At 43.4% G+C, this 15359-nt stretch overlaps 1 protein-coding gene across 1 annotated transcript in view; it reads right to left on the bottom strand.

Annotated features, from left to right (window-relative positions):
* The window catches only part of ak5 (adenylate kinase 5), a 37527-nt gene extending 22739 nt beyond the window's left edge, over positions 1-14788 (bottom strand). Inside the window, exons 1-6 of the mRNA XM_083689637.1 lie at positions 14662-14788; positions 13237-13423; positions 11475-11642; positions 10329-10501; positions 8050-8163; positions 2679-2870 (exon numbers count right to left, since the gene is read on the bottom strand). Coding sequence (XP_083545763.1) covers positions 2679-2870; positions 8050-8163; positions 10329-10501; positions 11475-11642; positions 13237-13423; positions 14662-14721 — 894 coding nt within the window. The 5' untranslated portion in view covers positions 14722-14788. The remainder of the gene's footprint in view (positions 1-2678; positions 2871-8049; positions 8164-10328; positions 10502-11474; positions 11643-13236; positions 13424-14661) is intronic.
* Between the last annotated feature and the right edge of the window lie 571 nt (positions 14789-15359).

Raw genomic sequence — 15359 nt, 5'->3', positions numbered from 1 at the left:
AGGGAACGCTGGGAATACACAGAGTCTGTGGGGGAGGTATTCCAGGAGTGAGGATGACGGCTGTAGCCAGGAGGTCTGAAACAGATGTGTCAGCTACACACGACATGATCTAATCTCCTTTTCCCTTTTTTCTTTCTCCAGCTAGCTAGCACTCTACTGAGCAGACAAACAGAGCCTGCAGTTCTTTGTTAAATAGGTAGTAGGTACAGGACATCGCTGTCCTTGCCTCTACCACAACCTCTCTGTGGTAACAACTCTGTGATGGCCAAGGCCATGCAGCAGGGGAATGCTACACTCTGTTTCAAAACATTTCTCTGCTGGGAGAGACATGGACCAAGTCCTCCTCTTCCCTGCTGTCTGTGCTCGTCATGAAGATCTATTAGAGAGGACACAAAGTGACCTGCATAATTAATGAAACAGTGAAGCATTTTTGCCCTGAAATAGGGGGACTATGTACAAAAAGTGTTGTCATTTCTAAAGGGTGAAGCCAACGTGTACAGAAATACCCTCAAATAAAAGCATGTTTGACTTCAAATCTAAACTTTTTCTACTTTAACCTCACTTGCATGTCATGTTTGACTTAAAATCTAAACTTTTGGACTGTAGAGCCAAAAAAAGAAAAAGCCGTAAGCCTGATGATAAGGGGAATGTCACTGTGGCTCTATGTTTATCAGTAGCCCCGTGTGAGTCTGGTACAGGTATATTGGCTTTGAGGTTAACAATAACCAACTGAAAAATAATTGCCTTGCAATCATATCTTACTTTGTTATGAACTGTCATACACATACATTAATATTATGCTAGCATGGTCTCTTTGAAAGGCTCCTTTGTGCATCCCAGCGGATTAGAGCACCTAATCAGGAATAGTGTCAAAAGCTTGGCCTCGCAAAAGCCCCTCATTGACTCTGAATGTGTAATAGGAGGTTAGTTTGGAGGGCACCCTCAAGAAGCATGCTCTGCTTCCATTTACATTTACATTTGCTCTGCTGATAAGAAATCAATCCCTTCTTGACCCAGCCAGCTACAAGAGACCCTGGTTGGTTAATTTGTAGTCTTGGCTGGGAGAGCTGATTGCAGAACCAAGTTACTGGGGGAAGATCATGTTTTAGGGAAATGGGTCGGCAATACAGACATGACATTTTCATGAACTTCATATTCTTGTATGCCGGAAGCAAGGCCATAGGTGTATAACAATGTAGACACACAGGCAAAGATCAAGTAATGTGCATGTGAGAGAGATATACAGAAGACTTTTAAGAGAGAGAGAGAGAGAGAGAGAGAGAGAGAGAGACACACAGAGACAGAGACAGAGACAGAGAGACGGAGACAGAAAAAAATAGACAGAGACAGACACTGAAACGACATCAGAGACAGAGATGGAGATGAGGGAGATGATTTAATTTTAACGACAGCCATAAGGTGAGGTCTAAAGCACCCACCCATGTGCTGTCCTTGTGTCTCTGTGTGATTATGTGTTGTTTACTTCCATGGCAGTTTCACCCAGTGGCCGCTGACTCTCCAACACTGCACAGTGAACCGTAGAGGAAAGGGTTAAAGCACTGAAAGTCAGCGTGTGCAGTGAGGTGAAAGTAAACATTGGGTTCTGACTTCTGAGAGACATCTGGTTACACTTTTAATGGCTTCCCCAACTTTGAGCGGAACTGGAGTTATTCTACTGTAGGGTTCTGATAGGGATTATGACGTAGCTAGGTTTAGAAGATTATATATTTTGATTTAGATAGGGATTAGAAACAAAGTAATCTGGGATCCCAGAATTTCATCTCTCGGTTGAGATTCTGGGGGGGAAGGAAGTGAAAAGTGGGGGCGGAAGTTGGCAGCTGGTGTCCGCCGGCCTAAACGCTCGCGATGACCCTCCTCTTCTGCACATGCTCTTGTTTACAACTCGATTTACATGCGTTGCACGATATGAAAACATGGACTTAGCTGAGGAGGTTATAAATAAAATGCCATCATTTCACAGTGCATTCAATTATATGTTTTAAAATAAAATCTGGTTGAAATCCCTGCCTTTTAAAGCACCTCCTCAACCGTCTATTCGATTGCCAGAATCCGTGGTGCTGGTAAAATTCACCGGATGAACCGCCTCTCATCCTCACATTCAGACTTTCCATTTAAATGAAGAGAGTGTGACTAGTCTAGTGAGACTAGGAACAAAGTATTCTCTGACGTTTCCTCTCAAGTCGCTAATCTAATCCAATGAACTCAGTGGTGACGTGATAAAGGTCTGTCCAGTGCGTGAACAGTGCTAATGATGATCACGGACTCAGACAGATCGATAGGCCCTAGACAACACGACGTGAATTGACAAGCCGTTCCTGTTTTGTTCTCTGAGAACAAAGCGAGGCGACTCCATTAGCATCCCGGTCACACGTCACACAAGGCTCCGGAGGGCATCAAATTAACACCCTTGTCGACATTCAAACCATCGTCATGGGTTTCGGCCTGTGAAATCGATGAAGAGATAAAGAACCTCAGCGATAAGCAACTGTTTGTGCAGTAGAGAGAGGTGAGCCGTGAATTCCTTAGAAAACACCCATGTATGTACACACACACACACACACACACACACACACGCAAACACACACACACACGCAAACACACACACACACACACACACACACACACACACACACACACACACACAGTAGTAGTCATACCGTGACGATGAGACCCCTCTCCTGGAAGTACTTGACCAGGGGGATGGTGTTCTGTTTAAAGTTGGTCAGGCGGCGCTCAGTGGCCTTGGGGTTGTCGTCTGGGCGACCCTGCTGCTCCGCCCGCTTTTCCAGACGCTCCTTCAAGCGGTGGTTGGCTAAGGACAGGAACACCACCAGGTCAGGCGTGCAGATCTGGGTGGAGGAGGAGAAACAGCATGAATATGATTGGATCCAGGTGCAATACTTAGACTGAAGCTGCCTCCATACCACTGGGTTAGAGGACTGAGGTGTTGGTTGGTAAGCCAATATCTACACGGAGAGAGAAATCATTTGGTTTCTATGGTTACATGCTCATGAGGAGGAATTTATCAACAGGCTTCAGTTGTTTGTCACATGAAAGACTTCACGGTATGCACACCACCATTCAATGTTCCGTCCAGATTATCAGTGGGGTATGTGGTCTATAGAAAGTAAGAGCCAAGCTATTGCTTTTCACGCGTCGCTGCATCTTAAACACCTTTTGTTTTCTTCCTAGTCTCTTCTCTGATGTTAAGATGAAGCGTATAGAGGCAGCATATGGAGAGGTTGCTCCTGCGTCCTATTTTTAATCTGGCTGACTCGTACAAATAGGGTTTCGCTAAAAATAGAACATGAATGAAGTTGTTTTACAGCACAGCTGAGTGGTGGGACTTGTAAAATCAAAGTTTCTGTTTCCATAGCTACCAAACTTCTGCCCTAACTGTGTCAGGTAGCAGCACTTATGTGTGTTGTGAGTTGACTGTAATGCATGAGTGAGTACTAAATGATGTGTATGCTTGCTTATCCTCCTGTTTGCTATTTCTGGAGTCCACTCTGTATTTCCCCCTTTTACTCCCAAATATTACTAACGTGGTATTTTTCTCACCAAAAAAACCCAACTTTGTTTCTAGTCTAGTCTAGCATTTCAGTAAAATGTGTGTCTTCACAAACTACAGTGTGTGTATTTAGACTGAATGTTTCTTCAAAATGGTGACGCATAAGCCTATATTAACGACACAGAGAGGCGGATGTTGACCCGATGAAGGAGCAGTTCCAGAGATTTCTTCTCTTAAGGCCCCTTTAGCGGGAACATGTTTTTAATTAGACTCTCTCCAAAAACCACAGACTGTCAGTTAAAAAAACAGATCCAGGGCAACCCACCAAGCGTAACAATCTGGCTATTTATGCCCACAGCTGCTGTAAGTAAGTTCAGCATCCTTCACAAAGCACGTAGCTACACACGGAGAGAGGAGAGGTAGCACCCATCCGTCCACAGACCCAACAGGGAACATGGATAGACTCACCAGAGACATAGAATAAACATATCAGATGCATCACACACATTAGATAATCCATTCGGTTTCACCAAAGAGCTGGTCATTTTTCATAACAATGACATGTTCAAAATTTAAATTAAATGGAATTTGATCGTGTTTGATTGGATCTACACCTAATGTATGCTTTCTCTGGCATTTAATTTGTAGAGGCCAAAAAGATCAGTATTAGAAGATTAAATTAAAAAACATCATTTCTAAAATGACTGCTCCTAGAGAAAAAAATAAATTGAATTGACTGCACAGTTTGCAAAGAGTTGCATGGAGCCGTGCCACTAAGCCAGCCAACTAATGCAATTTGCCTGCACTTTCAATTAGGCTAAAGATACTCGCATGGCATGTGCAACTGTAATCCAGTCCCAACATATGACAAAGCTTGTGCCAACTGGCAACTTCCCATGATGCAGTGGTTCCTCCACAGCAGAAGGGTGTGGTGGAGGGGGAAGGGGGTGGAGTCACCAGAGACTGCCGGGAAGGGATGGAGGGATGGAAACAGAGGAGAGGAAAGGGAGGAGAAGGGCTTGAGGGGAAGTCAACAAGGGAGCAAGACTGTTCTAAAAAAGGTGTACTGAGTCCCAGAGGGCAGCACACAAATGGATGTTGTGATGTTTTAAAGGGCGCAACAGCTGCACGGGGTGTCTAGGGAAACAGAGAGGCTCGGTCCACCACAGCTGACAGGCCTCAGACTCTCCCCTCCATTATGTTCTGACAACCACCATAGGACTCATTCAAGGGCAACTCATCAAACTCAGCTTCCAACCATTTAATTAACCATCTACCTTCATTTATATCCTACTGAATTGTAGATATACTGTATGGGCTAAGATTAGAATCACTCATAACAATTCATGACTGTTCATGATATACTGTAAGTGGACACAAAAAGTGTAGCCAGCCAGGTACGCCTGGCTTTTTGGCAATGCTCATAATTTTTTCTGTCACTGTAGTATTTCAGAGCCATTTTGTCCCTGTGTCTGTAAGCTGGAGAAAAGCCCTTTTTAATAACCAGTTGTCACATAATGAGATCCTGTCGCCGCAGTAACTCTTCACTATTCCCAGAGCATCAGCGACCCAATCAAAGAGTGACTGAGGAGGAGTTATGCTAATTGGTTGCTTGGACAAGGCCATAAAGACAACAGTGGAGATCCGTAACAACCTCTCTCCAACAGTAAACTCTACCTTGTCCTTTACCTTGCTCCCATCCCTGTTATGTTTTCTCATCCTGGCCTTGTTTCTGCAATGACACTGACTGACCACCCACTCCGGGCCCTGGGAGACTCTGTGTGTAACTGCAAGCAGATGTGAGATGTGTGATAAGATGGGCTGGTGTTTATGTAGCAAGCTATGCCTTTCACTGTTACCTCTAACAAATGGTCTAACCGAGGCTCTGTGAGAGATGCATCCAATCATCTCAATTTTGTTAGTAGCTAGCACTACAGTTTATCAAAAAGGGTTGATGTTTGAGCTCAGAGGAACATTATCTGTGGTGGTAGAGTTGTGTGGTAGAAGATTCTGGCATTAGATTAACAGCAAGGACTTGGACAAGCTTCCTCGCAAATGCATTATACTCCCCTTGGCAGATGCACTCAAACTAGTCACAAATCATTTATTTAGTTTCTTTGTTTTGTTTGCCTTGGCCCACTATCAGAGGGAAACAATTGACTGACTGTGATCGGCTGGCAGAGAGGGAAAACTGGATGAAGACAGCAGTCATAACTCAGATCGTCGTTAAGCCAGCCAGAAGAACAACCGCAGCAACCACAAAATAGACGTGATGCAGTACATTGCTGGAAGATTCACAGAAGATACTGTACGTATGAAAGACACTCACAAATTAACTTCCCAAAGCATATGATAGTTGACATGCACATGTATTCCCAATGAATACAGTACAGTGGAGGCTGTTTGAGGTAGAAATCGGAGGACGGACTCATTGTAATGCATGGAATGGAATGAGGAATGGTATCAAACAATTCCATTCCATGCATTACAATGAGCCTGTCCTCTGTTGTCTGCCTCCACCAGCCTCCCCTGGTACAGTATGATAGTTCAGACGGACCGTTGCCACTAACACCGGAAATAATATCAATTTGAGTGACTTCTAGATAAAGTGTAGATATAGGACACTGAATTTGGTTATTGGTTTATCTCTGTGATAACCACAACAAAACACATGATATACATAGAAATCAAATGAGCCAAATCCATATCTCCATATCTCCATCGAAGCACACATACTGTACAGAGATAAAAACAAACACAACATTGAAATCCCATAATTACATCTCACTTTCTTCCTAGTTTATCATAATCTATTAATACAAGTGAAAACCCAGTACCGTGGGGGGGGAGGGGAGAAGGAGGGGGGAGGGGGGGTGGGAGAGGCTTCCTGTCTCACTCAGCTTGTATCTAAGAAGGATTTCAAATCTGTTATATTCAGGTCGCCGGGCTGATTCCCCAGCCACTTCACCACACTGTCGCCTGTTTGTGTGCGATGCTCGGCACCGTAATTGGTGTGAAACAAGGAAGGACCAGACAGGATGGGCGGGAGATTGCCATTGTTGCCTCGTTAACTTTCACAAGCAAAGCAGACAGACCCAATTCAACGAGCTGAGTGGTCGCGGAAGCCCTGTTTACGAGGACATTTACATCTGGCCACCGCGGCGATGATGAGATAGAGAGCCTAACGATCTCTCCCACTTATTTAAGAGGTAACCTTTTCACAACAGGCCTCTCCGCAAGCCGGTTTCCTCTCCAAAAGCCAATAAAATGCATTTAATCACACTACATGAGCTGTCATTCTGTGCCTGCAGGGGGAAATCACTGAGTGTGTCGTCTCTGTAGTTTCTGGGTAGTCTTTACAACGTACATAAACATCTGACATGGATACAAAAAGAGTGCATGAAAAATATGAACTACAATAGAATATGTACAAATATGTACAAAAACAACCACAGTAACAATAAGATGGTGAGAGGTTGTGTGAAGAAATGATTTCCGTAGATAAAAACATAATCATATTGTATTGCTTGCAATTCAACACCCAGGTGCAAAAGCAGCCAACCAGTCAACATCTATTAATTTTTTAATTCATAGAGCAACATGGGCATCTATCAAGACATTATCATGCTGTGCAAGACAGTTAACAGCCTAACAGGAAACAAACGACAGCAAACAAACAAAACAAAAAAACACCGATTACCATCAGCATCGGAAAACGGGAAAGCAGGCCTATCACATTTTGAAGAAAAAGAGAAGACTTAAAAAGTAGAACACGACAAAGTCTGCTCTGTCTTCCTTTATTCTCAAGCCAAAGCCTCCCGCTACTGACCCGGACTTGTATAAACGCTGCTAAATGCTAAGTGAGCTTAAATGTGGTAATGACAACACCCCGCCATTTAAATGCAATCGACCGTCCTCACAATCGGCCACTCAACTGGAAAGGAGGAATTTGCCGCTAGCTGACGAGCAACAACCACAACAAAGCTACCAAGCGGCAAGCAAACATCGCTGGGACGTCGTGCCTGTAGCGAGGCGACCACACAGCGAAACGGAAAAGCACTTGAATAGCTGATCGCCAACTTGATCGAGGAGTGAGGCGACATGTTGTGAATGGTTAAAGAATCTCTCATATCTGTTACACAGTCCGAACAGACATATAACTGTATATATATGCTATTTAGCTGACGCTTTTATCCAAAGCAACTTACATTGCAGCGAGTGCATACACTTCTTTTTCAGTATATATGGTCCCAGCAGGAATCAAACCCACAACCTAAGCATTGTTAGTGCCATGCTCTACCAACTGAGCCACAGAGGATCACCTGTCCTGTCGGTCCTGGCCCCCTTTATTCACATTGTAAAGATGAAAGCAACCGTTGGTGCATGTGAAATTGGCTCATTTTAAGCACCTCATCTGGGCAGGTTCCGGGGGCCTGATGAATAACCAGCCTCTGGAGCTCTCTGTTAATAATCTTGTCAGCTTCTCTGTTTTTGAAGGAGGCTTGAGGAGAGCTCACCTGATCCTCAAAAGACAGGGCCTGTCCGACATCGCGAGGGAACCCGTCTATGACGATGCCACTAGCATCCGGTATCTTCATTATCTTCTGTTTGATCTCTGTTATGGTGGTCTCCTGCGAGGCAGACAACAGAGACAGCCACACAATCAACAATGGAACTTGAGTCAATAGTAAAATCAATCAACTCAGACACAAAGACATGAAGAGTGAATCTAGAACACTCACAAACGGTCCTCTGAGGACAGTGGGGAAGTTCCCGGACATGATAATTCTACTGTAAAAATCCCCTGTCAGTATCGACCTTGTTTTCCCATAAGCCGTAACACTGTAAAACACATGTTGTTGTTTTCTCTATTGTATCTATCAGACTTGAAATCTCCGTATAACAATATCATAGGCAACATATGTTATCTAGAGTACAGTCTTAACCAATATCTTAAACATGGTCTTGATTGGCCATACTGTTGGGCTTGTGGGCGTGGTCTATCATATAAATGCATGCAAATTATTATTATTATTATAGTACATAGTAATAGACTGTTCTCCAGAGATGCATCATTTAGTACATGGAAGAACCTAAAATATCAATGACCAAAGTCATATTTATTTCCTTCGATAACGAATATGGAATTGTAATTCTCCTCCACTGAATGTTCTTATTTTCCAACAGGCAGGCCAGGGCAGATATAGCTTAGCCTTTTATGTCAAATCCATCTTTATGATTGAGCTCTGCCTGTAAACAAGTTAAGCCTTAGTGTCCGGCCTGAGGTTTAACGCTGTGCTCCGAATGCCAGACATCAAACAACTCTCCCTACGGACGCCCAAACTCTGAGGTGAAAAACTACCTATCCCCTCCCAGCCCACCCCTAGAATAAAAAACATCTGCTTAGATTAAGTCACCAATAACACCCTCTAAAAGACACTAAAAACATCCATCCACGAAGCCCCCCCCACATAAACCTCTGTGCCAATGTGATCGCATTTTTGCTGAAAGCGAGGCTACAGTCCAAAAACATAGCACTTCCTGCAACCTTGGCAGAGTAAAAGCCTTTTAACAGACTTTCAAACATTATGAACCCAGTCAAAAATACTTGCTATGTATACATATGGTTGTCACATGACATTTTCCATGACAGAGAGGCATAGTACCTGTTACATTTACCATGTTATACTGCCTTGTTGATCATAATTCTAGTCTTGTTTTCCCCTCATATTGCCTCAAGGTCTTCCGTGCTCCAACATACTCCGAGGCTGATCACGGTGGTGCAGATCTAATATGGCCTGGGATTAAAAGCCTAATGGCATCGTCTAATCCGTCATTATCATCTTCTCTCATCAACGTTCGATAGAGGAATCCACTTATCATCTCAATATGCTCTGCATTGATGTCTTCTTTTTTTTTCTTTTTTTTTCAATATGCTTTTAGGGCATTTCTGCTTTATTGGGAAAGAGATAATAGAGACTGACAGGAAGGATGGGAGAGAGAGAGAGAGGGGAGGGATTACATGCAGGATATGTCGATGGCCAGAATTGAACCAGGGACCTTGCAATAATATGGTATGCGCCTTAGTGTGCTACGCCACTTGAGCGCCCCTGAATTGATGTCTTTTAGGTGACTGGGGAGGTCTGAGGGTTATGGTAGAGCCTTAGCACGGGGTATTGAGCAGACTCTCTGCTATAGAAATGGGGACGAAACTATTCATCAATTTCAGAAAGGCTTAAATGTGTTGCAAGACGACATAGGAAAGGAGGACAGAACAGGGTAATCCACTGTAATGAAATGTGATTAGCTCCCCAGTGAACAAATATGTAGCATATAGGTTCAGGTTTAGTGCAGAGGTGTCCATCCATCTAAGCAGAGCATTAAATAAAGCAATCACTTTGGCATAACACACACACACACACACACACACACACACACACACATATACAGAAAACAAGGGGTTTTTAAGGTGTTTAATGGAAGTGAGGATGGGTAGATGACAAGCCTGGTTGCGTGCCTAATAAAAACCACAGGAGTCTGCTCTCATTTCTCCGCAGGCTGACTCATTACTTGGCAGACGAGGACCCTAATAAGGCGGATAAGCATCCCTCCGTCTCCAGCCTGCTTGAGATATAGATGTCCCTAATTAGTCCCCTGTTGCATTCACGCTGTGCTAATGACCTATAGGTGTGTGGACACGCAGGACTTGTCTTCCCCTCCATCCTCCCTCCTCCCTCCTCCCTCCTCTCTCCCTTCCACCCTCCATCTCTCCCTTCCTGGGCCCTCTCTTTCATACCTGGGGTGCCAGCTCCCCGTTGGTGATGATTTTTGCGATCAGACTCCACTTCCTGTTGCTGGTTGCGTTGTGGATCATCTTCTTCCTCAGCAGCTCGCCCACGGAGACGTACTGAAACCCGTAGCGCTCGGCGATCTTGGTGCTCTGGGTGCCCTTACCACTGCCGGGGCCGCCTGGAGGGAGTTACAGAGGGAGGGGTTGTGGTTGTTTGTGTGTTTCTAAGTGTTTGTGTGTGTGTGTGTGTGTGTATGTGTGTGTGGGGGTGTATATCTGTGTGTGTGTGTGTGTGTGTGTATCTGTATGTGTGTTGTCTCAGACAACATTGAAAAGTGGGAGGACAGACAGCGGGGGCACAATGGTCCATATGGCTTCATATTGGCCCAACAACAGTGAGGGATGTCGAACAACACTCAGCGTCCGACATCTGAAAGAGATTCTCAACATACAACCCTCGAATTGCGTCTCCCTCTAGCTCCTTTTCACTGTGTGAAATTGATAGACTACAGGTCTGTCATGATCCACACAGGAGGTGACAACTGCATCCATCCTGCCTTTCTCCCACACAGTGTGTCATGTGTTCATAACAAGCGGAACTGAGGGGGGGGGGATCATGAATTTCAGCACAGGTAAAGTGGCATTAGGAAAAGCTACTGTAGCCATATTAGCATGGTCGATTCACTGCACTGAATACGTGAATACTGTACAACATGCTATCATTCAACATCCCTCTGATATGCTAATTCAAATAGATAATTCATTTGACGTGCTGTAAAGTGCACATGCCCATCATGATAATAAGATCAAGAGAGGATAAGTATCTGACGGTCTGAACAAAATGTTACATATTTTTGTAATTTCCTTTTATCAAAAAGGACAATCAATAAAATCACAAAGGAAAATTTGCTGCTAGCTAATATATTTTTGATAGCTCTGTATTTGACTGGAGTTGTTCCTTGTTCTTATGACTATGGGATAAACAGGGCGCACGCAAGCACTCACCCAGGCAGGCAGGGAGGCAGGCACACACACACACACACACACACACACACATACGCACTCACCCAGGCAGGCAGGCACGCACGCACGCACACACACACACACATACGCACACACACATACGCACACACACTGTCAATTTTTTTTTACCAATGATGAGGATAACTTTGGGTCGGGGTCTGGAGGGGTCGAACACCTCATACTCGTCGATGAGCTCTGCCGTCTCCGACAGGTCGGAGTCGCTCTCTATGGAGAACTGGCTGATGGGAGGGAGGCGATCGTACCGCCTGTAGGGGAAGTTGGGGCTGTCCGGCATCACTGCGGTAACAGAACGCACACAAATGCAAAGATGTAATTCTGACATTTACTGTACACACAGTATTGTTTCTTTCTCATTGTGACACATTTATTCACTGAAGAAATGGAGGTGCACTGTGCCTAACTCAGGGGAACCGAAGACAAAACAGGCAACTCTTGGACACCCATTTATTTCCATCATCATTTCGTCACAATGCTGCAGTCATGCGAGACATACAACTTAGGTGAAGAACCACGTGAGGCAGCAGCTCCTACTGAGCAGACCTTATGAATCATCAGTGACCTGCAGTTACTTTAGCATCAGCTGGCGGTTGAGGCTCACATTGTAAGATGGAAAGCACAACGCGCAGACAAAATAATATCTGTCTCCACCAGGTGAGGCTGGTGGAGGTAGAAATCGGAGGACGGGCTCATTGTAATGGAATAATAATTGGAACGGAATGAGGAATGGTAGGAATGGTATCAGCCATGGTGTTTGATACCATTCCTACCGTTCCTCATTCAGTTCCATGCATTACAATTAGCCCGTCCTCCGATGCACCAGCACACAAAAGATGACATGCTTGCTTGTGTAGTCAGTATATTTTAATGTGGCTTTACACTTGCTGGGCCATGCCATAAGAGCTAATTCTAGTAAAATTCTATGAATGTCTTTATTACTATATATAATGTATGTACCATAATGTATGTACCAGCATTAGACCTACCATGAATAAATTGTTCTATCAAACTGTCATTCTGTGATTTCTATTCTCTTTATTCAAAATGGACTCAACATCATACAAATACAAACAGCTAGAGAGAAATGAAACACATGGCGCCAGGATGCAGAAGAAGAAGAAGAAGATAGTCAAAACACTGCCATTGTGACCCACCGCGGTCAACGGCAGGCAATGACAGCTGCTTTGATTAGCAAATGATTCCATATGAATTGCGGCTCACAACCACTTTGCATCTACAGTACTTCCCTATCTGCTAGACCTGAGGGCACCTTACAATATCACTGACTTGAAGGAAGGACAAAGGCCTTGTGTGATCCGTGTGCTCTTGGGATTGTGCACATGTCAAAGTGATGATTAAGTATAGGAATGTTATGTTATCATGTAATGAGCTAACAATAACACAGGTCAGAGGGGGCACACAAACATTACATCGTACATGTTTGGCCGCTCCATATCTGTCGTTCTTCACTACCGTTTTACTGGCAAACAACCGGTTGTTTTTGGAGCTGAGTGCTCCCTGTATTTTGCACAATTAGACTTGATATTATAAACAAACCTCACAGCGTTCGAACAAACGAGGGTATTTATCTGATTCTCATCATTTATCTCAACTACTAGGCCAAGAATGACAGCACTTTCATCATTTCTTCTTACATTTTTACTGGCCCAGCAGGCCATTGAATTGGAGAATTCACTAGCCTGGAGGCTTTGTGAACCCTCTCCGGGCCAGCGGGCTAGTGGCATTGTCAAGTCCTGCATATCTTATTCACCCCAACAGCATCATATACCATCTTCATCATTTGGAATTAGCGTGCCCCCCTTTACAACCTCCCACCCCACACCTTCCCCCTTATTCCTTCCTCACTAATTACCGTTTCTGAAGAAGGACCTCCGAGACTGGCCCCCATTGAGGGGGGTCAAAGACTTCTTCTCTTGTCCCACAAAGGTGTCCCATCTGACTTTATCTGGCCCTCCCAGATCTTTCACCTTCTTCAGACAGCCCTCCAAGTACTCCACAGGGTCATCAGGCCGGTAGTACATCAACCCTGTCAGCAAGCTCTGGAGAAGACAACACAACACAATGGGAATGAGATACAGAGATATTTCACCCTGGCATATTTTGAAATACTCTGAGGCAATTTGTACAGGCCATGAAATCAGTAATTGACATTCACAGAAATCACACAAAGATACAGGACCTCTAGGGTGACATTGCTATGTTCTATTTTGTAGAGTAATGAATGACTCCATTTTATGTGAGAATTTTCCATGCAGAGATAAATACTAAGCGTATGTTTGTAAGTGAGTTGTCCGCTGACCCTGAATGTTCTTAAACAATGCTTTCCCCTGGGACAAAGACATCCTTCCAACTAAGTATCCACCCTCTTAAAGAATTACTCCCAGAGCCCAAGAATTTATTGCCTTTCCCAAGACTACACAATGGATGGGGTTTGTAGCCAAAGATAATAATGTAACAGATAATGAATTAATTTACAATGAAGGGTCACACAATGGCTTTTATAACAAATTAGTTGGTAGATTTAAACCTGCTTAATTGATTATATGATTGTCAAATGTGTTTACATCATCTATACAATTTTCATCAAAATTAGTAATTAGATAGATTGCCAATGTCAGGTGCCAGTTGACTGTATGCATGATAATGATGCATCACACATGTAATCAATGCTATTGCCATTTTGCAAGATGCTAATTATTTTTGGCATAAACTGATTAGGGTTCTATCCATAGGCTACATTATACACAAAATCAAGTTCTTCAATATAATTTGAAAAAAAGACAATTCATTCGAAGGTTAGACATGTTATGGTAAGGATAACACAATTGAACTGTAAAATATAGATTTCAGACCAATTGGAATGGAATGTCTAGCCTCTTTGCGCCATATTATTAACGGCTGTTTATTTCGTCTGACAGTTAGTTGTAAACATCAATTTCACGCGCATGGCTTGAAATACATTTGGTTGCACATGGGGACTGCCCTTCACTGTGCGCAGTGTTTTCTTTTCCATTATCAGTTGTAATGAATGACCTATTATCTGGATGATAGAGTAGGCCTAAACATACAGTTTATGTAATAAATTATGTGCACATTTAACATTGCCATCTGAGAGATTTTCTGAGCTATTCAATGTAGATTACAGTCAAAACGAAATCAAAAAGCATTCCTGAATATCATTATCATCCTTAGACCTAACCCAGACTAAACCAATATATTTCCATAAAAGTATTCTGCAAACAAGAACGCGCGAATCACGGTATTCAATTTATCTCACCTCGAATAGTTGAGGTATCTCTCGTTTTGCGAGATACTCCTTGGCATCGTTGGTATTCATCTCTACGGAGATCCTAAGAAATATCACTCCTCCGGTATTCACCGGTTTTTGTCTTAGTAAAAAATAATAATAACGCGAAGTGCGTTGTCGTTTGGTGACAATGATGACGGAACGAACTCCGAGGTCTGATAGAGCCTCAGCGCATTTTCCCAGTGACTTTATAACAGGATTCCTGTAGGCAATGCCACTTTACCACCCTCCTCAGAGCAGTGTGACTCCTGTCTCTCTCTCTATAACATATCCTGCCTCTCAGTCGACGCGCTCAGAAGCCCAAGAGTAGGCAATAGACTTGGTACATCCTTGGGTTGGATTGAGCATCGTGACTGCGAAAGGCTCAGCCAAACCTAAGCGAATATTATACTGTAATAAGTTTAGACTTGTTTAGTTTTGTCACAGTTTTAGACACGTGGTCTACCTGAGTGTAATAAGTGAAATGCAACGGGGGTGAGAACTGTTACCTTGTAATATTGAGTAGTTGATTTACTAAAACATAAATACAGCTTCGTGATTTTGAATTATAGTGAATGTGCTTTAATTAATCAAACATATTACATTTATCAATTCAAAAGCACACGCCTGTAATAGACCTGTTTATTTTTGTTATTTTTTATGTTGGTGAAAATGGACAGGGATAGTTT

The sequence above is a fragment of the Argentina silus genome, assembly GCF_951799395.1.
Source record: "Argentina silus genome assembly, chromosome: 18".
NCBI classification, from domain to species: Eukaryota; Metazoa; Chordata; class Actinopteri; order Argentiniformes; family Argentinidae; genus Argentina; species Argentina silus.
The sequence above is the reverse complement of the archived record's forward strand: the minus strand, read 5'-3'. Positions and strand labels throughout refer to the sequence as shown.